The 22,534-nt window shown below is 41.1% G+C and overlaps 1 protein-coding gene across 2 annotated transcripts in view; it reads left to right on the forward strand.

The window, feature by feature from the left end:
* Dock4 (dedicator of cytokinesis 4) overlaps positions 1-22,534 on the forward strand; it is a 392,371-nt gene that overhangs the window by 157,473 nt on the left and 212,364 nt on the right. For both annotated transcript variants that reach the window (XM_050158669.1, XM_050158670.1), the window contains exons 2-4: positions 16,343-16,426; positions 18,646-18,686; positions 20,825-20,880. In XM_050158669.1, the coding sequence (XP_050014626.1) occupies positions 16,343-16,426; positions 18,646-18,686; positions 20,825-20,880 (181 nt within the window). The remainder of the gene's footprint in view (positions 1-16,342; positions 16,427-18,645; positions 18,687-20,824; positions 20,881-22,534) is intronic.

Raw genomic sequence — 22,534 nt, forward strand, 5'->3', positions numbered from 1 at the left:
CAATTTTATTCTGGTTCCTTAATTTAGAGATTGCAATTTCGTGAGTTTTGCCCCAACTTGTCATTGAAGTCGCTAAGACAAACTGGCAACGTTTCCTTCCTTAATAACTTTTCATTTAAATAATAGTAATTGAGAGGAAGCGGAAAGATTTTATAGAGAACTTATTACATGGAAAGAACAGAATTCCATTAATCTCCTGGATAATGTAAGTCAGGTAAATACCAGGTTTGCGAGTATCACATGCACAGTGTGGGCTTTCTTGTCTTGAAACTGTACACGTTTACCAAGCAGGCCCAGCTTGCTCGAGATCCCCAGCGACCTGGTGGCTCGTTCCCGCGGGCCCCTTTATCGGGTGGCTGCTGTGACAACCCTGCAGATTGGGGCTGGAGTGGAGCAGAGAAGGATCAGCGCTCCTACTACAGCTGTGTTACCTGGGGAGAAGTGGAAACGGCAGGCACGAATAAGGCCCATTCGTAGACATCTCTTCCGGTGTCTCTGAGCAGCTCAGACAGTAAGGCTGGGGTGTGTCGGTCTTTGCTGGGACCAGACATGGATGAGACACAGAGTGCTGGGGATAGGTTGCCCTACTCTCTCTCCACTGCAGGACACATTCCGTGTGGTCACTCTCCCGCTGCACACACCTCCACCCCTCTTATTTCATTGCACTTCAACTACTCACACTTAAATAAGTTCTAACGAGACGGTTTGAGATCCACCGTTTTAACATCAGAAACTTCATAAGATCTCTGAAGCATCCATCTCTTCTAGGGTGGGGCTCACTGTGGCTGCAGTCAGTCTCTTAAGGACTTTTAATGTTCTAATATGATATAGAGCAATTTAAAGCTTTACCGTAAACATCCTTAAGGTTTAAGGTCTTTGTTGCAGACAAATATTACTGTGCAAAATGATTAGGAGTGTGAGGTTATTGCCAAGAACGACAAGAAATGTGTGTCTTTAATAAAATTCCGTCATTAACCACTAATGGTAGCAAAGATAGGAAGGTTTAAGCTGAGCATGGTTGTGGTTGCTGACAAGACCGACCCAATTTCCCTTGAAAACAATGGCTGTCTTTTGCCAAACAAGTGTCCACAGATTATGTGTTTAAAGAAGTAAGGTTTCATGAATTCATGTTGTGTAGTGGTAACTGGACTAAACTTTTTGCCTATGTGTGTGGGTACATGCTTCTAGTTGTATGTTTGTAGATACGTATTCGTATGTGGACATATGGAATTCAGAGGTTTATTGCTCCTGTGGAACAATGCATCTTGGGGTTCAGGGATTGTCTTTTGCTGACCTGAAACTCTCTGACTGGGCTTGGCTGATGGCTAGCAGGTCCAGGGGTCTATGTGTCTACGCCCCAGCACTGGGGTTAGAGTGCACACCTCTGTACTTGGCTTCTCTGTGTGGCTCCTGAGGATGGAAATCTGTTCATAATATTTCTGTGGCAAGTACTTTATCTTATGAGCTCTCTCCCCAGCTGTAGACAGATGTGTTTAAGATATTATATCTTTAATTTTCCGAAATTGTCTATTTTTCATGTTCTAATACAAATGAAATTGTATATGTGTTGAATAGGCCATCCGAAGAATGCCTATGGTAGTATTGTTAATTATGCTTTTTTTAATTTAAAAAAAAGAGTACACTCTCTATATTCCACTTATTTTCAAAAGGACCCATTGCAGTTTTGCTTCCAAATAAAACAGCCCAGCTGTGTCAGAATAACCCTGTGCTGGGAAAATCAGAATTGGAAATGGCCATGCTTGGAAGCCAGAGCTATCAGGGCAGCCTGTGAAATTTGATGAGAAAGGATATATTTGCATATTCTCGTAGTGAGGCTCCATAGGATACCTTTGCAAGGGAAAAACTATAAATGGTGATTGGTTTGTTAGTAACAGTACCCATATCTAACAGGTCTCAGGGCTTGTGGGAACCGAGTCTGGGGTGCTTCCTAATAGAGAAGTCACACTTTACTATGCTGTCTGATGGGCTGAATCCTCCCACCTGGAAGACACCGTGAATGGCGAATTTTTCCTCATTTCTCTGTGCACTCCTTAGTAAAGTACTAGTTCCAGCCCTGAAAATACACTGTGTTTGGTGGTAACAAGAATCCTACCAATAGGAGAAATGACAAGCTCCTTTCTAACAATAGTTTAAATGAGCAAGAGAAGGGCCATATTAAATGACAACAATCCAAGCAGCAAAAGAGTGGTGTTCCTCCTACCTACCGTTCGGTGTTTTTTTTTTTTTTTTTTTTTTTTTTTTTTTTTTTTTTTTTTTTTTTTTTTTTTTTTTTTTTTTTTTTTTTTTTTTTTTTTTTGTTTTGTTTTTGTGTTTTGTTTTGGACACAAATGATGTAGGAATCTTCTTCCTCATGACTTAAAGATTTGACCAATCAGGTGCCGAGGGCTGTCTTCTCCCTTGGGTTCTAAGGCCTAAGACCATTCATTGATAATTTTATTCTTAATTCTTCTGACATTTAAAAAGCCCCAAACTTAGATTGTAGTGAGTAGTAAGTTCTGGAGGGTACAACTGAGAGTAGAGTGTGGGGGGTGTGTGTGTGTGTGTGTGCGAGTGTGTGTGCATGTGTGTATGTGTGGGGTTGTCCTCCAGGAGGAATCCCTGCTTGATTTGGGAGCCTAAATCCCACGTGAGGAAAGCAATTGCGCTTGCGCAGAATTAGGATGCAGCCCTGAGGGAGCGCTGAAAGGGCTTCTACGGGGATGGGTTGGAAAGGAGCACTCAGACAGGGACCAGGTGTCGAGAGAGTGTGGGACACGGTTCCTCTGGTCCTCCTTTGGCATGCTGTTTCTTCAGATGGAACATTAATGCGGTTTATGTAATATGCGGTGTCATATACACGATGCCCTCCCGAGAAGTCAGCGTTGGGAATGGGAGTCTCAATTCAAACTGGGGGGAGAAAGCTGTCTATGGAGGCAGATCATAAAAGCGAATGCCTACGTGCATGAGGATTAGGGCTGCCCTAGATGAGATTGGTGTGTTAGGCTAGGGAGTCAAGGAGGAGCAAGGGCTGTGAGCTCTGCATTTAGTCCCAAGTCAAGTCTGTGCGCAGGGTAAGTAGCGGTGCAGTTACGGTTTATACACAGAGATACCCTTCAGGATCAAATGATGGGGAACTTAGAGGAACTTGAGAGGGAAATGATCCTAATTTTGACTAAAGCCTCTCACCACCCGAGAAGCAAGAATTCCATCACAATCAATGCATTTGCTATAAAGACAACTGACAGAATTAATATTCCTTTTATACGCAAATACATTAAAACAGCAACTCATTCCTTTCCCAGACACATTACCCGAACACCTTAAGAACCCTGATTGCTCTTTGGGCTGACAAGGGAGGAGGACTTGACTGGGGGAGGGGGAGGGAAATGGGAGGCGGCGGTGGGGAAGAGACAGAAATCTTTAATAAATAAATTAATTAAAAAAAGCTGTTTATGATAAAGAAAGCCTACCTTGCTATATCCCCTGGGCCAGACTGTTACTTTATCGGTTGCAATCCTGTCTGATGCCCCTCTGGAACTACCCATTGCTAAGGTAGTTACTTCAACTCCACTAAAATCCTGTATATGGTCATTGTAAATATTGTAAGTAAAAATAAAAAAATAAAGCAATGAGCTGCACTCTACCTTAAGAAGCCAGTACTCACAAGGAATACTGAAGGTTTCTTTTCTCCTAGTGATTATGTTTAAGCCTGTATTAAAATATCTTTAATGAAATCACCAACCCTGCTTTGTAAAGTGGCCAGTCCTGGCATTCTTTTCAATATCAACGCTAAGAATCTGTTTTGACCTGAGGGACAGCCCATGAAACTCCATGAGAACTCCTTCTGGTGCTGTGCCTGTGTGTGTACCCCAGAATGCTGACACTCTGAGTGCTGTGTGTATTGTATTGTCTCTTTGATTTCTAGTTCTTGAGGACAGGAACCAGAGAAAGGGGCACAGGAAAGCATATAAAGGATCTTTTTTTTCTTCATTGTAGCAAAGACAATCCAAAAACTTAAAATGAGTTCATGGAAGCTGATCAATTCTTTATTTCAGAGAATTCCTCTATATAATATTCTTTCTCTAAATATTCACCATCTAACCTTGAAGAAAGGCATCTGTTTCTTTTTTTTTTCTTGTGCATTTGCCAAATAGTTGGTATTGGGTTTAATACATTTAATGGGAAAATGATATCTTATTTACTAATAAAAGTTTCCTATGAACGATGTGAAAAGCAATTATCGTTTCTGTAACTACCATCTGCTTTGTGTCATGAAGGCATTTTTGTCCACTGGACGAATAACGCACCGTTGCCATGGAGCGAATACATGAAGCCCAGTGCTTGGATGTGCCTCTCTCTTAGAGTTAGAAAAAATGCTGTTTAGCTCATTATATTCCAGAGCTCACTCCGGAGGCAAAGCTTGTTGTTTATGGTTGTTGTTGTTGCTTTACCTTTCAGTCGACTTTACCTTTTCAGTGGCCAAAATCAGCATCTGAACATAACTTGCTGGTAATGATTTCCAAAAATCTAAAATACCAAGAAAGAAAGTTTTTCACTCACCTTTATTTAGTAGAAGTCTTATTTTGGTGTTGGGATTCAGATAGTCTCCAAATCTCTAGCTACCAATTCTAGTGGAAACACACACACACAATTCACACACACACACAATCCATACACTTCCAGACATGAGTTTTCATGTCTCAGGACATCTCTCTGATGCTGACCAAGCAGGTGATGACCTGAAGGAGCAGTAGTCGGATTGGGGACCTGGTGGTTCCTAAGTAGTAAAGTCCCAGGTCTCCTGCTCTCTGTTTACAATCTTGCCTCTTTCCAGTGTGCTAGGATACGTTTGAGATGATTGTTTAGATGCTCTTCTAAGATGCAGTGGGCCCAAACCATAACCTTTGGGAGGGGTGTTACTTTGAGTTGTTCCTGAAAGTACCAATTGATAGCACCCGTAATTCAAGTTTCTCTGTGACCTTGGCTTGTTCCTGAGCCACTCAGAAGACTTCCCCTGCATTTGTAGCATGAGCAAGTTCATTTCTGACCACAGTGGCAGTCATTAAACAAATGTTTGTCATTCTCTCCTGATAACATTGCTTCCGCATCTTCTTTTCCTGCTTCTGATCCCTTTTTCTAGTCTCTGAAATCAAAACAGGAAAAAACCTTAACCTGACAGTTCTGAGTTATTTATCATGAGGGCCTCTTAGGGTTCCCCCTGTGGGAAAGGAACGGAAGGCAGCAGCCTGTGCAGAGAGAGATGAACTGCAAAGCAGGCCCAGTGGCAGTCTACCACCTGAGCTTGGCTGGCCCTTCAGAGTGTGACAACTTATAATACAGAGATCTGTCATTGTAAGGGAATGGCTATGGCAAGGACATCTAACTTGAGGAAAGCGTCTGCCCTCACCTGGGGCTGTTCTAGAAATAATTACCCTGTGCCTCAGTACCCCTAGTCACAAGAGAATTCCATGCCTTGTTAGAGAGATCTTTCTAGTGGTCATCACAGTGCCCTTTTGGGAAGGAAATAAAGTAGAAGGACAGTTCTGCCCCACCCTTCCATAGGAGAGGCGCCAGTGCACATCTTTGCTGACTCCCATTCTCCTGTCTAGCAAGTGCTGCCCCGGAAACTTAGAGAAACAGGAGCCCATTTGACGACATTACGGCTTGGCACTGTGCTGGTTTCCTCCAGGGACTCAGAGATGTGCTGAGGAGGTGGTACATCTTCCATTCCATAAGGAAGGAAGAAATCTGGGGCCTCTTTGTGTTCTCCTTTTCGTCTCTCTCCTTCCCCAGCTCAGATCTGAACTCTTCAAGAATTCTTACCCCCCTCCCCTTTTGCTTCCACCTTAGGATCCTCATAGTGCAGATATATTCACGGCAGGCATTCAGCGAGGTGAAAGGTCGATTTTTAGTGTGTTCTCAGAATACTAGAATGTCTATAGATCCTTCATGACCCGTGCCTGCATCATTCCGGCTGGCACTACAGTGCTCCGCGCCAGCCTTAAAGATTTTACAGTGATCTCATTTAACACTGATATTTAATTTTGAGGGCATGTGTAGCTGGAATTTTCTTTGCACTGTCAACCAGCTCTCAAATAAAGATGCAAGGACTTATTATTAATTATGAATGCTTGACCTTAGCTTAAGCTTGTCCCACTAGCTCTTTTAACTTAATTTAACATGTTTCCATTCCCCTGTGTTTTGCCTTGGGGCTTTTTACCTTTCTTTCATTCTGTATGTCCTACTTTCCTGCCTCCTCTGCATCTGGCTGGCCCCTAGAGTCTCCCTGGTGTCTCTTTGGTCTCTTTTTCTTTCTTCCCTAGAGCCTAAACTCCTCCTACTTCCTCTCCCTGACTGGAAGTCCTGCCTATACCTTCTCCCTCACTATTGGCCATTTGATTTTTTATCAGAACAACCTGGTGCCTTAGGCAGGAAAAGTCATACGGCAACACATCTTTATACAATTAAGCAAATGCAACAAAACATCTTTGCATAGCTAAACAAGTATTCCGCAACAGGCACGTGTCTGTTCTGTTGAGAAACATAAAAGTATGAGTTTCATCTTGGGGCTAAATTGAATGTGAAATGACGCCAGAACCTGAGACTGGTAGCCCGTGTTCTGTGTTGAAAGTAGTTGGCTCCTACGTGACCTTGCAGACCACAGCTTCTTGATGAGTTGCAGATCTTTTGAGCAGGAAGATGAAGCCAAAAAGTTCTGTCTTGGAGAGATGAGATCCCGTCTTTGTGTCCCTAGGGCAGAAGCATTTTTGCTGTGTTTTCCTACACCATGGTCTATCCAGCTTGCGTTGTCAGCTTGTAAAGGGCAAGGAACAGTGTTTGTGGGGCTGGGACTGAGTTGTGGCAGCTGGAGTCATTGTAAATAGTGCTTTGGCAGGGCTGGTGAATGATATGTTATCGTCTGTGACTTGCGGCCACATGCTTGACTTGTAATACCTTTGAGTAATGTGCTTTGAGTTTGGGTTTTTTAAAGTCCTAGAACTCTGAGATTGAATGTCTGTGCACCCATCTTCAAAGCCTGAAAATGTTTTATTGTTCTTTACGTAAACAAATGGCATCATTGAACCTGAGAAGGAGTCCCTATCATGTGACACTATTTGACTTTTCTTTGCCGCTGACTTAGAAAATATTTAGTGGTTGTATTTGAGAATATTTCTTACAGATATTTAGTCTGCTCTTACCCAATGTCATTATGTAAAGGAAACGCAGTGTTTGTGACACTATGCTGGTGGTTGGGACATTTTCATCAGGACACTGACGATATGCATTTAGTGCTTCGGCCCTTGAATGTATATTTTAAGGACATGAATATAAATGAGGTTTATGTACACATTTATTATTCTAAGTAATTAATTTATTTCATTGTTTTACTCTAAAGGAAAGCTTGAGTTAGGATTTTCAATATTTGAACATTGTAAATGGGAAAATGAGCACCATCCATACAGTGAATTTCAGCTGTATGCTCAGTGCTGGAACAGACGCCCTGAGTCTGAATTTCCAGCTCCGCAAGCTCGTTGTGAATTGCTCTGTAGCTGTTCAGTTCAGAAGAAGATGAACAAAGACGTGAAATCAAGGGGCTAGCACATTGTGTGACCATGTTTGGTGGATCTTAACCTGACTGGGGAGAAAACTGCCGCTGAGAAGTAGACAATGAGTATAGTTTATACGAAGGCTTGGCTTCTGTGCAATAGCTGGTGATGAAGTTAATCTTCAGCTCTGGGCCTGTGTCTTGCAAGAACACTTGTAGAAAGTCCACATAGATTAGTTGAATGTTTGTTCCCAAAACAAGATTTTGAAATATATGTTTTAGGAGTGTTCCATGGAAAGGCAAGCAAAGACTTTGTCAATGTGTGTTTCCTTTGGAGCTTTGCTTCACTAAGCTGGTCATCTTTAGTTTGTAGTAGAGTATTGCTGTGGATGACAGAGGTGGCATAGTCACGTCTTCGAGTCATTTTTTGTTTTGCCTGTGGGTTGTTCTTTCAGCATGCTATTTTATGACCTGAAGCCTGAATGCAAACATTGCTTGGTCCTCATCCATTTGTATTGAGAAATTGGAAGTGGTTTGTCATTTCATGGTGCGTAAGTCAAAGCCATGCTTCGAGCTGTCTTGGAAAGTGCTTGTTTTCAGCGTGATATATACTTCACTACTTACTGGTAGGTGCTGTGGCAGGTGTCCCTTAAGTTGTGTGAGTCCATTAGAAACCTCTCAGTGGTTTCATGCCTTCTTCCTTCTATGGGTTCCATGTGTTTGTTCATACTCCATTTATGGGTGAGACACTCACATAGTCATTGAAGGAATTGACTCCATGTGGTTCCAATGAAAGAGAAAGCCAATCAGGCTAAGACTTAAACTAATACTACCTTGTAGTTTCCAGGGAACTCTCATGAGAAGGGGGAGACTCATTCCTGTGGATAAGGAGTGAGGTAATGTAGTTAGAACCCAGAAAACCAGTTTAAGTAGCTTTTTTGAGAGAATGAATTTCAACAGAGGTTGATTCTTGGAGATTTGGATATTTTTAAAATATAAACAATGAAACAAACTTGGCTGTTTCAGACCAAAACATATTACAGTAATGGTCATGCTCCCCTTCATTCCCTCAGTGATCACATGCCAGAAAGTTCAGCATATTTGAGCCGAGAGGCAATTAGGAGCTCAAACCAACACAACCCCAGATTCACGGAGCTTTTCCAAGTGCGTTGTCCAAATGCTGGAGATCATAAATGGTGAGACGGACATATCTGGTGCCGCCGTGCGTGCAAGGTGGAATGGGAGGATGCAAGTCAAGGAAGGGTACCCCGAGGAAGATGAATAACCTGGGAAGCACACAAAGTCTGCTCTAGATGCAGGCATTCTCTAGATAGGATTTAATCTACTGTATGTCCAGCAATTGGGCTCACAAAAAATATCTAAGTTATATGAAATCTTCTTTCAAGGTGCATGAACTCTTGCTTTTCAAGCAGATGTTTTCTTGAACATTAGCATGAGACCATATGGCATTTATTGGTAGAGTTAGAAAATGACTTCATAGACTAGTGTTTGTCTACAGTTATAAAATATTCCGTGTTTGCCCCGTGTTGTTATTTTTATCTATCTTGTGGCGCTTTGGGTTGTGTTTCCTGTCCTATATTTTGCTTTCTAGTGTTAATTTTGTTTTGAGATCATAAAAGGCCTTGAGACATCTCTTAAAGCCCATTAACTTATTGGCATGTTTTGATTTTTTTTTTTTGACAGATTCATGTGTTTCTTAAGGCTTTCAACGATATTCCCCAAAGTAGCAGAAACTTGGTTGGGTGGTTAGGGTTATATCCGAGCCTCATTACTTGAAACAAAATTAGAAATAAGATTAAGATTCTCACCTTTTCAGTATCTTTTCAACCTGACATAAATTGCAAATTGGCATCAGAGTGTGTGGTCTTTTTTGGGGGGTGGAAGATGATGACGTTTCTGAGCGTGTCCTGAGTTGTTTCCAACATGTCTCTGACATTCGGTCTCTCTGTCGTTCCTGGAGAAGCCTGGGTTAGTCATCTAGATGCTCCTCTTCTTTAGGTGGTCCATCCTAGTCTGCAGTGTTCCCCAAACCAACTCATCTAAAGCAGCAAAGGCATCAGTCTATAATTAATGGGGCCCCTCCCCACTCCACTGCAAGTGTTGAGAGCGCTGAGGGATGCAGGGATTATGGCTGAGGGTTTAGCTCTGACCATGTCTTGCTGAGTCACCCTTGATTTTACTCTAAAAGAGACTGCTGGTATGCCCTGAGCCTGACAGGGCTCTGGGGAGGAGAGTGAGCCAACAGACAGAGTCCCTTCTCATTTCACGTTGACTGTCTCAGGGAAAGAATCTAACAGTGTGAAATCCAGGCCAGCCAGTCTCAGTGCTGAGTACGACCTGTATTCTTCATTTGTTAGTAACGTCTGCCTATTAATTACCGCAGCCAGGCACCTGGAGGGAGGGAATAGACCCTGTGGGACTTGAAGCACACAGCCCCTCAAGGACCTACAAGCACTAATTATTGCCTTTATATGTTGCTTTTTTTAAAATAGTCTTAGTATTTTATATTTTACCCATGGAGTATTCCACATATTTTCAATGTATAGTCATAGTGTTTATTTCAAGACATTGACCAAGTATATGATTTTCTTTCTTTTTTTTTTTTATTTTCTTTTTTTTTTCTTTCTTTCTTTATTTATTTATTAAATATTTCAGTCTCTTCCCCACCTCCGCCTCCCCTTTCCCTCCCCCTCCCCCAATACGTTCCCCCTCCCTCTTCAGCCCAAAGAGCAATCAGGGCTCTCCGTCCCGTGGGAAGTCCGAGGAAAACCCTCCTCCATCCAGGTCTCGTAAGGTGAGCATCCAAACTGCCTAGGCTCCCACAAAGCCACTACATGCAGTAGGATCAAAGACCCATTGCCACTGTTCTTGATGTCTTAGTAGTCCTCATTGTCCGCTATGTTCAGTGAGACCGGTTTTAACCCAGGCTTTTTCAGACCCAGGTCAGCTGGCCTTGGTGAGTTCCCGATAGAGCATCTCCATTGTCTCAGTGTGTGGGTGCACCCCTCGCAGTCCTGAGTTCCTTGCTCATGTTCGCTCTCCTTCTGCTCCTGATTTGGACCTTGAGATTTCAGTCCGGTGCTCCAATGTGGGTCTCTGTCTCTGTCTCCTTTCATCGCCTGATGAAGGTTAATATTCAGGAGGATGCCTATATGTTTTTCTTTGGGTTCTCCTTCTTCTTTAGCTTCTCTAAGAACCCGAATTGTAGGCTCAATGTCCTTTATTTATGGCTAGAAACCAAATATGAGTGAGAACATCCCATGTTCCTCTTTTTGGGTCTGGCTTACCTCACTCAGGATAGTGTTTTCTATTTCCATCCATTTGCCTGCAAACTTCAAGAAGTCCTTGTTTTTTACTGCTGAGTAGTACTCTAATATGTATATATTCCATACTTTCTTCATCCATTCTTCAATTGAGGGGCATCTAGGTTGTTTCCAGGTTCTGGCTATTACAAACAATGCTGCTATGAACATAGTAGAGCATATATTTTTGTTGCATGATAAGGCCTCTCTTGGGTATATTCCCAAGAGTGGTATTGCTGGGTCCATGGGTAGGTTGATCCCAAATTTTCTGAGAAACCGCCACACTGCTTTCCAGAGTGGTTGTACAAGTTTGCATTCCCACCAGCAATGGATAAGTGTACCCCTTTCTCCACAACCTCTCCAGCATAGGCTATCATTGGTGTTTTTGATTTTAGCCATTCTGACAGGTGTAAGATGGTATCTTAAAGTTGTCTTGATTTGCATTTCCCTGATCGCTAAGGAAGTTGAGCATGACCTTAGGTGTCTTTTGGCCATTTGAACTTCTTCTGTTGAGAGATCTCTGTTCAGCTCAGTGCCCCATTTTATAATTGGGTTGATTAGCCTTTTACAGTCTAGTTTCTTAAGTTCTTTATATATTTTGGAGATCAGACCTTTGTCAGTTGCGGGGTTGGTGAAGATCTTCTCCCAGTCAGTGGGTTGCCTTTCTGTCTTAGCGACAGTGTCCTTTGCTTTACAGAAGCTTCTCAGTCTCATGAGGTCCCATTTATTCAATGAGGCCCTTACTGTCTGTGCTGCTGATGTTATACGTAGGAAGCGGTCTCCTGTGCCCACTTGTTGTAGTGTAGTTCCCACTTTCTCTCCTATCAGGTTCAGTGTGTTCAGACTGATATTGAGGTCTTTAATCCACTTGGACTTGAGTTTTGTGCATGGTGACAGACATGGATCTATTTTCATTTTTGTACAGATTGAAATCCAGTTTTGCCAGCACAATTTGTTGAAGATGCTCTCTTTTTTCCATTGTATAGTTTTAGCTCCTTTATCGAAAATCAGGTGCTCATAGGTTTGTGGATTAAAGTCAGGGTCTTCTATACGGTTCCATTGGTCGACTTCTCTGTTTTTATGCCAATACCAAGCTGTTTTTAATACTGTAGCTCTGTAATAGAGTTTGAAGTCAGGGATGGTAATGCCTCCAGACGTTCCTTTATTGTATAAGATTGTTTTGGCTATCCTGGGTTTTTTATTTTTCCATATAAAGTTGATTATTGTCTTCTCCAGATCTGTGAAGAATTTTGATGGGATTTTGATGGGGATTGCATTGAATCTATATATTGCTTTTGGAAGAATTGCCATTTTTACTATGTTGATCCTCCCAATCCAAGAGCAAGGGAGATCCTTCCATTTTCTGGTGTCTTCTTCTATTTCGTTCTTCAAAGTCTTAAAGTTCTTGTCATATAGATCTTTCACTTCCTTGGTCAGGGTTACCCCAAGATATTTTATGCTCTTTGTGGCTATCATGAAAGGTGATGCTTCTCTGATTTCCCTCTCTGTTTCCTTATCCTTACTGTATAGGAAGGCAACTGATTTTTTCGAGTTGATCTTGTATCCTGCCACATTACTGAAGGTGTTTATCAGCTGTAGGAGTTCTTTGGTAGAGTTTTTGGGGTCGCTTATGTATACTATCATATCATCTGCAAATAACGAAAGCTTAACTTCTTCCTTTCCAATACGAATCCCTTTGATCCCCTTATGTTGTCTTATTGCTATTGCTAGAACTTCAAGCACTATATTGAAGAGGTATGGAGAGAGTGGACATCCTTGTCTTGTTCCTGATTTTAGTGGGATGGCTTTGAGTTTTTCTCCGTTTAATTTAATGTTAGCTGTCGGTTTGCTGTAAATAGCTTTTATTATATTTAGGTATGACCCTTGTATCCCTAGTCTCTCCAATACCTTTATCATAAAGGGGTGTTGGATTTTGTCGAATGCTTTTTCAGCATCTAATGAAATGATCATATGGTTTTTTTCTTTCATTTTATTTATATGGTGGATTACATTGATAGATTTGCGTATGTTGAACCAGCCCTGCATCTCTGGGATGAAGCCTACTTGATCATAATGGATAATTTTTCTAATGTGTTCTTGAATTCGGTTTGCCAGTATTTTATTAAGAATTTTTGCGTCGATATTCATGAGTGAGATAGGCCTGTAGTTCTCTTTCTTGGTTGGGTCTTTGTGTGGTTTTGGTATCAGGGTAACTGTAGCTTCATAAAAGGAATTTGGCAATGACTTTTCTGTTTCTATACTGTGAAATACATTAAGGAGAATAGGTATTAGCTCTTCTTGGAAGTTCTGGTAGAATTCTGCATTGAAACCATCTGGTCCTGGGCTTTTTTTAGAGGGCAGATTTTTGATAACTGCTTCAAGTTCTTCGCGACTAACAGGTCTATTTAGATCTTTCACCTGGTCTTGGTTTAGCTTTGGTATATGGTACTTATCTAAAAAGATGTCCATTTCTTTTGTATTTTCCAGTTTTGTGGCATACAGGCTCCTGTAGTAAGATCTAATGATTCTCTGAATTTCCTCTGTGTCTGTGGTTATGTCCCCCTTTTCATTTCTGATCTTATTTATTTGCGTGTTCTCCCTCTGTTGTTTAATTAGTTTGGATAGGGGTTTGTCTATCTTGTTGATTTTCTCCAAGAACCAACTTTTTGTTTCATTGATTCTTTGGACTGTTTTCTGTGTTTCTATTTTGTTGATTTCTGCCCTCAGTTTGATTATTTCCAGTCTTCTACTCCTTCTGGGCACATCTGCTTCTTTTTTTTCTAAAGCTTTCAGGTGTGCTGTTAAGTCCCCAATGTATGCTTTCTCCGTTTTCTTTAAGTGGGCACTTAGTGCTATGAACTTTCCTCTTAGCACTGCTTTCATCGTGTCCCATAGGTTTGAGTATGTTGTCTCTTTATTTTCATTAAATTCAAGGAAGACTTTAATTTCCTTCTTAATTTCTTCCTTCACCCAGGTGTGGTTCAGTAGTTGATTGTTCAGTTTCCATGAGTTTGTCGGCTTTCTGGGGGCAGCATTGTTGTTGCCTTCTAACTTTAATCCGTGGTGATCTGATAAGACACAGGTGGACACTGATATTCTTTTGTATCTGTGGAGGCTTCCTTTGTTTCCGAGTATATGGTCAATTTTTGAGAAGGTTCCATGAGCTGCAGAGAAGAAGGTATATTCTTTCCTATTTGGGTGGAGTGTTCTATAGATGTCTGTTAAGTCCATTTGTTTCATTACCTCCAGTAATTCTCTTAATTCTCTATTAGGTTTCTGTCTGATTGACCTGTCCATTGGAGAGAGAGGTGTGTTGAAGTCTCCTACTATTAGTGTGTGTGGTTTGATGTCTGCCTTGAGTTCTAGTAATATTTCTTTTATATAAGTGGGTGCTTTTATATTAGGGGCATAGATATTCAGAATTGAGATGTCATCCTGATGAATTGTTCCTGTTATGAGTATAAAGTGTCCTTCTCGATCTCTTCTGATTGATTTTAGTTTGAAGTCCGTTTTGTTGGAAATTAGTACGGCCACACCTGCTTTTTTCTTAGGACCATTTGCTTGAAAGACCTTTTCCCAACCTTTTACTCTGAGTAGATGCCTGTCTTTGTGGTTGAGATGTGTTTCTTGCAAACAGCAGAATGTTGGATCCTGTTTTCGTATCCAATCTCTTAGCCTGTGCCTTTTTATAGGTGAATTGAGACCATTAATATTAAGTGATATTAATGACCAATTGTTGTTTACTCCGGTTATTCTTATTGTTTTTTTGGTAGTAGAGTTTGTGTGTGTGTCCCTTCTTTGAGTTGTGCTGGTGAAGGTTCACTAGATGCCTGAGTTATTGTAGTCAGTGTTGGCATTGTTGGATTCCTTGGGTTGCGATTTTCCTTCTATTACTTTCTGTAGAGCTGGATTTGTGGCTACGTATTGTTTAAATTTGTTCTTATCCTGGAATGTCTTGTTTTCTCCATTGATAGTGAACACTAGCTTGGCAGGGTACAGAAGTTTGGGTTTGCATCCATGGTCTCTTAGCTTTTGAAGTACCTCTATCCAGGACCTTCTGGCTTTCATGGTTTCCATAGAGAAGTCAGGTGTAATTCTGATCGGTTTACCTTTATAGGTTACTTGGCCTTTTTCCTTTGCAGCTCTTAATATTCTTTCTTTAACCTGTCTATTTTGTGTTTTGATTATTATATGGCGAGGGGAAGTTTTTCTTTGATCCAGTCTGTTTGGTGTTCTGTATGCTTCTTGAATATTCAAGGGGATAACTTTCTTTATGTTGGGAAAGTTTTCTTCCATAATTTTGTTAAAAATATTTTCTGGGCCTTCGAGCTGTGATTCTTCTCCTTCTTCTATTCCTATAATTCTTAGGTTTGGTCTTTTTATTGTGTCCCATATTTCTTGAATGTTTTGTGATGAGAATTTGTTGGCTTTGCTGTTTTCTTTGATCAGTGCATTTATTTTCTCTATGGTGTCCTCAGCATCTGAGATTCTTTCTTCTATCTCTTGTAGTCTATTGATTATGCTTGTTTCTGTAGACTCTGCTCGTTGGCCTAGATTTTCCATATCCAGCTGTTCTTCCCTTTGTGTTCTCTTCCTTGCTTCCCTTTCAGTTTTCAATTCTTGCACTGTTTCCATTACCTGTTTGATCGTTTTTTCTTGGTTTCCCAGGGTCTCATGTACATATTTACTTAATTCTTCGAACTTTTTGTTATTCTTCTCATCCATTTCTATAAGGGTGTTTATTACATATTTTTTAAGGGATTCTATTGCTTTCATAAAGTCAATTTTTTCCACTTCTTCTGTGTTAGGGTGTTCAAATCTTTCTGTTGTAAGATCTTTGGGATCTGGTGTTTTCATGTTGTTTTTCTGATTAATGGGTGATGTTCTGCCTTGGCGCCTGCCCATCTCCTCCTTTCAATGCTATCTAATTGGTCTTTTAAAATCAGATCAGGTTTCTCTGCTGGCCAGAGGCTTCTCTTACTAATTGCCCTCGCTCTGTTTCCTGGCTCCTGCTGGGGGCCAAGAACCCTCTCACCCCTAAGAAGGGTTTTCCGGAACCGGTCCCGGCTCCCCGTTTGCCAGGGCCCTCGCCAACCAAAGGCCTACCTCTTTGATTTAATTGTAGTGGGGCGATCTGCTCTCGGTGTTGCCGCTGGTCCCTGCCGCCTGCGACCTCTGCCGCTGCGCTGGTCCCCTCCAGTCTCGGCGGCAGCCGTCGTTGCCTGCCTGCGCCTCCCAGCTCCGTCTGCCGGCGCGGGCGCCTCCCAGCTCCGTCTGCCGGCGCGGGCGCCTCCCAGCTCCGTCTGCCGGCGCGGGCGCCTCCCAGCTCCCCAAGTATATGATTTTCTTTTGGAATATATAAGAGTAAAATGACAGCAGGCCCCCGTTCGTTTCCTAGGCAGCAGTGTTCAGTCGTGAGCAGCGTGCCTGGCTCTAACCGATTGTCTTCTATTGTCTGTGTCATCTCTTCCAGTCATCGCCAGTTTCCGAGGCACCGTCCCATACGGCCTGTCCCTGGAAATCGGAGACACCGTTCAGATCCTGGAGAAGTGCGATGGTGAGCGGCCTCACTCTTATGGCTTAAAGCTATGTGAAGAGATTCTTCTCCACAACTCGGCATGACACTTGGAAACACGGCTGTCCATTCCAGAACCTTTCCCTGGAGTCAGAGCAAGCTATATATATATATTTTTTTTTGACAAAACTTGTTCCTTACATATTTAATGTGCGATCATGAGAAAGCAATGAAGTATTATTTTAAGTTGATTGTATTTTTTCCTAATTTATTGTCCTTTTTTAGCCCTTACATGAGAAGTAGAAAGCACTGGAACACGTTCTGTTTGTAGGAGTTGATGGCTAACTCTCAGCCTGGAAGGTTTTCCTGTAACCTCAGGGCTCAAAAAAAAAAAATGAAGGACAAACTCCAAAGATGGAGCTCCTGAGGTTGAGCCTCAAAAGATGGAGCATCTGAAGTTGAGTAGCAAGAAACCCAGAGGACTGGCCAGCTACACTCTAGCCTTGTGGTCTCTCTGCTCCAAATCTAGAATAAAATTATACAATGAATTTGAAATGTTAGTAAACATTCTGTGCGGTATTGTTAATGTATGCAATTCATTAAAAATACCTCATCTCTCCTTAGACCTCCATTATTGTTCTAAGGTCCACCCTTGAAAGGATCCTTGAAAGGATCTCAAATGAACTGACTACATTTTTTGTTAACAAAATGACTGGAATTTGGAATGTCATGAACATATAAAGAAAATGCCCATTTCCTTCCTTGAAGGCTTCTTTACCCTGGGAATTTATTATATAATATTGTTCTATCTTACAAAGTCTCTTCAGGCGTTAAATTGTGTTTGGACAAATGAAACTGCTATATTTAGCTGGGTTTTGGCTTTAAATGCTGATAATATGTGAATATTCTATCCATTGTAATTGAGAAATCTAAAAATATAATAAGGTTTTCTGTGTCATTACTGAATGCACTCTGTTTCCCCTTGCTATATAAATATAAAATTCTCCCCAAATTGGTGCATAGAAATAGGGTGTATATTTAATGCGATATAGTAGGTTTTTATTCTGTTAGAATGATTGTTACAAATTGATATGCATCTTGGATCTGTTCTTGAGAGACATTAATAAACCCCATGATATAGACATTCCTACTTCAAGATCAAGATTCCTGTCTTGAACTGCTACTAAGACGTTAGACATGATTCACTGTGAGGAACCAAACAAATGTAATATACAGGGCAACCCTTTCCTTTCAAAAATTCAACTAGTCCAGACATTAGAGCATTTCTGCGTAGCAAATAATTTCCTATAAATAAGAAAAATGGCATCTGCACTTATAAAAAAATACATTTGTTTAACATGACAAAAAAGAGATGCCTCCCCCAGGAATAGTACTAGAAGACTGGGTCATTCCGAACGTAAGCACAGTGAACACCGTGGCCAATTACACTGATCAAATACCTCATTGACGTAAGTATTCAAGCTCACTTGGGTAACAATTATTAGGACATCAGGCTGATCTTGTGGCAGGGGGTGGGCTTATGTATGTATACACACGCATGTTACATCACTGCTCACCAGGTACTATTATAGGTTGCAGGTTTATACACACATCTGTTACATCACTGCTGGCGAGCTTCTATTATAGGTGGTGGGCTTATGTATGTATACACACATCTGTTACATCACTGCTGGCCAGGCATTGTTACTTCCAGATCAACCTGTGCTAACCATGAGGCAGAATTTAGAGTGACATTAAGTCTTATGTAGACTCTTGCACTTCCCTTGGACAAGGTGTGGCCCTTAGTGAAATGGGGAGAAGCGGTGCTCACAGAGCTAAGGTGATGTCCCCCAAATTAAAGATTAGGCTGAGCTTGGTGTTACAGACATGGGAAGCTAAGGATGAAAGATTCTGAGTTCAAGGCCATCTTAGGCTACGTAGACCCTATTGCAAAAATAAAATGAAAACAACTAAAAAAATAGCTAGTAAATTGCAGTGAGTTTCTTTATTTAAGCCCAATGCTTTTGATTCAAGCTCCTATTTCCACTTATACAAATTTCTGGTACAATTTTAACGAATCGGTTGATGAGTGAAATGCTTAAACTTCCGGTCAATTGATTTCTCACCTAGCCTAGTCCTAGAATCGCTATGCTTATGCATAGGAAGATTAAAATTCCAACATCAAAGAACACTTCATTTCTTATCTTTAAATATTATCATGGTTTATGTATTAAAATGTAATAACGATTATGTCTCCACAGGCTGGTACAGAGGATTTGCCTTAAAAAACCCAAATATCAAGGTAAAAAGGGTTATTTATAACTGTAATTATAAGATTTATTTTTTACTGAAGATGATTATTTAAATTATTTTGCTGTACAATTGGAATTAGAGTTGGACTCTTAATTAGGCTCCCAAACTGATAATACAGAGTCTCATAATTTTGGGAATTCCTTTGAACTGGGATTAATATTAAGGTAAGACACTGAAGCCATAATTCTCTATAGCCCTCGAAAATTGTGCTGGCAAGTGCTTAAGCTCATTAGATAGAAGCAAAACCTTTTGAAGTGTTAGTTTTCCAGAGAGGTAAATTAAAATTCAGGCAGAGGAAATATATTACAAAGGAAATACTGCATAGTGATATTTAGTCTTTAAATTTCCTGTAGTCTTGTTTGTAATGGCGCCAGTATGGAGGAGTAGGTTTGTTTTAGTGTCGTGATAAGGGTTCCTCGGGTGATGGGAGCTGAATTAAGAATGCAGCACTTGGAAGCGCTCTTCTCTCTTGCCATTCGAGGAAGGCCCTAAGAGTCACTGTCGGTATTCATATTAAACCCCGAGGAAGTAATGGGACTTTCATTTAATCTTTCATTTGGGAAGTTTGATAGTAATCATTACTCTGTTCCATTCCAGCCATCAGTAGCTTTTAAATGCCCCCATAATCTTCCCGTTGTTTTTTTTTTTTTTTTTTTTTTTGTCGTTTTATTTTACTGGTGTGTGGTGTGTGCGCGCGTGTGCGCGCGTGCATGCCCATACATCAAAGCCCTTAGGTCATTCTCTCCTTGCCATGCTTCTCCCAGGGATCGAACTCAGGTTGTCAGGCACGGCAGCAAATGCCCATGTAATACAATCATATACATCATTCTGGCTTTTTTAAAACTGTGGATGACAAACTGTACCATTTCTCATTTTCAAAATACAGTCGAAAGTTTTTGCCTGTCTCTGCTTAAACACAGCTTCTGCAAGAACATCCAACTGTGTTTAATTACTTCATTTCATTATTTTAGATCAGTCCCAAGGGAAGCCTAAGGGACAATGAGCATATAAATTTAATTTCTGGATATTTTAGCCTTCATTTAAAGGTTTTTTAAAAAAAATTTTTGGGCATATGCAGTGCAATGCAAATATAGCCTTGATATTTAATTATTCATTTAGCACACATTTCTGAAAAGATTATTATGGTTCCTCTGTCTCATGTCATAAATGTTGATTTTGACTTTTCTTTTTAGGGCTTATTTTATTTGTTAATTCTGTCATATTGGAATAAACATAAATCTTTTAAAAATAGTTTTTAAACAGTCTCTTCCTATTCATTACTGTAGATTATGTATGTGTATATATATGTGTGTGTGTGTCTGTGTGTGAATAATTGAGCTCAACACTAAGCCATCTGACCAGCCCAAATTTTGTTTGTTTGTTTGACAATACCTTGAATTAAGCCCATGACCCCCTGTAAAGCAGACAAGTGTTCTCTCACAGAGCTCGGCTGTAAGCTCATGTCATTCATTGTAACATAATTTCAGCCTGCTCTGATGTTACGTGTCTGTAACCCCAGCACATGAGGGCTAAGGTAGAAAGATTGCTGAGTCTGAGGACAGCCTGGTCTGCGAATTCCTTGCTGGCTGGCCTATGGTGTGAGACCATGTCTCATAAACCAATTGCCAAATAACAACAACATCAAATGTAATTTTTTTCCATTTATAAACCACAGTTTTTATATAGAAGTATTGAGCGCCTTTCTTTTCTGCTTTATGGAGAACGTACTTGTTTAGCTGGGCAGAGTAGTAGCCCAGAGCCGTAAGTCCGCTTTGAGGAAGTGTAGCTGCAGGATTGCCACAAGTTTAAGGCCAGCCTGGTCTATGTAATAAATTCCAGGTTAGACAAGGCTACACGGCAAGACTCTGTTACAAAAAATAAATGAAACAAAAAGAATGTGAGATGTTTTTCCCCATTATATTTAGAAATAAAATCTCTAAATGTGTTAAGTTGGAATAGGTACTAGAAATAACGGCTTGTGCCACATTGCATGTTAGCCCCTAGAGTGGGCTGGTGTTTTGCTGTTCCTCATATTGTCTGGGTTGTTAACTGTTTCAGATATAACTGCTTATGAACAATTGACTTGAAGAGACAGCTAGACCATAACCTTCATGTTTTCTCTTCCAGGGTATATTTCCTTCCAGCTATGTTCACTTGAAAAATGCCTGTGTAAAGAACAAAGGGTAAGAATGCATTGTATTAGTAGTGGAAAGTTTCCCACAGCTGCCTTGAAAGGCTTAGTAATTGTATCGCAAAATGACCTACAGAAGATCAAACCATGTTCTCTGTTGTTTGAGAGGAGATACTAGAACAGCAGATAGAGACAATTCAAGAACCCAGTTCTAAGTGCTGAGGCACAGGACATCCTAGGATATGTCCATTTCTCAATGTCCATCAGTAATGTTCACCACAGGGGCATCTTAGGGTACAGCCGTCTCTCATTGTTCATAGATTATCAAACTTGTTTAATCTTAAACAGAGAAACTGGTTTTTCTTGGTTTCCTGATTTTTAGGGACGCTTGCTAGGCAGGGGCCCTACCATGGTGAGTAAGAGTGCTTGCTATGCGAACCTGACAATCTGAGTTTGATCTTTAGATATCACACACAAAGGAAAAAGAAAACTCCATGAAAGTGTTCCCTGACCCTCACATGTATGCAAGAACACATGTATGACCTCACACATACCATGCCCACACAGTACTAACACAAAGAAGTTAAAAACAAAACTGTATGTGGTGGTTCACGTTTAAGCCCAGCACTCAAGAAATAGAGACAGGTGGATCTCTGTGAGTGATAGGCTAGCCTGGCCTACGCAGTGAGCTCCTGGCCAGCCAGGGCTACATAATCAGGCCCTGCCTCATGGAGGATGCCTGGCAATTTCTTCCCAGTTAGTAGAGCAAGGTCCAGCAAGGTTGGGGCCTCAGCACACATCCTGTGCTGAATCGGGGGCCTACATCTTGGGGAGCCTTTTCTGCCAAAGTGGTGGTGGCTCCTGCTAGGTGAGGGTCTGGGCCCTTCAGTTTCAGCCAGAGCTCTTAACTGTTGAGCTGTATCTTTAGCCCTATATCTTGGATGTTGTTCCTGGTGTACTAGAGTATAACTGCCCTGACGCTATGAGCCCTAAGAAACTGTAAATGTGGATAAAGGTGTCCCAGAATTTGCTTGTTTGAGTTGAAGATTTACGGGTTCTAGGCCTTCACCAGGCCTGAGGGGAATTATAGGCAATGGGAACTCAGGGTGAATGGCCTCTTTTCTAAAAAGGAGTTACTGCAGTTGGTGTCGAACCATGGTTCTAAGACTCAAGGAGAAAAGCTTTGTCCTGAAAATGTTGAAGGACACAGCATGTCGGCTGCTTGTTTTTCCCAAGAGAAAGATCTCCAGGATGTAAATATCACCCAACTTGTCTTAAGCATATTTTTAACGTAATGGACCGACCGCTGGGATGAAACTGATGCAAAGTTTGTCCCAGAATAGCTGAATGAAATACATTTCAGGGCAGTTACTAAGATAGTTTATTTCAGCACTAATTTAGGGGTTTATGTAATTAATACAAAAGAGCTGTCCTGTCTACGTGGTATTTAGTGTTTGAACATTTGCATTTTGTTTGAACAACCCCAGATGAGCTTTCCACATATTAAAATGTCCGTGGTTCATCCCTAGATCTTCAGAGCAAAGGAGGGTCCATGGTGAGGCTCTTGAAATTAAATGATAATTCATGAGTTAGGGCAGGCAGCTTCTGTATTGTTTAATTCTTGCCGAGACCTTACTTTTCAAATGTTGAATGCAGTGGCAAGAATTCCTGGGGATCTCTTCTTTCCTCTTGGGCTTTGTATAGGA

The sequence above is a fragment of the Alexandromys fortis genome, unplaced genomic scaffold (genome assembly GCF_014885135.2).
Source record: "Alexandromys fortis isolate MF-2015 unplaced genomic scaffold, M_Fortis_MF-2015_v1.1 scaffold_101, whole genome shotgun sequence".
Classification (NCBI taxonomy): domain Eukaryota; kingdom Metazoa; phylum Chordata; class Mammalia; order Rodentia; family Cricetidae; genus Alexandromys; species Alexandromys fortis.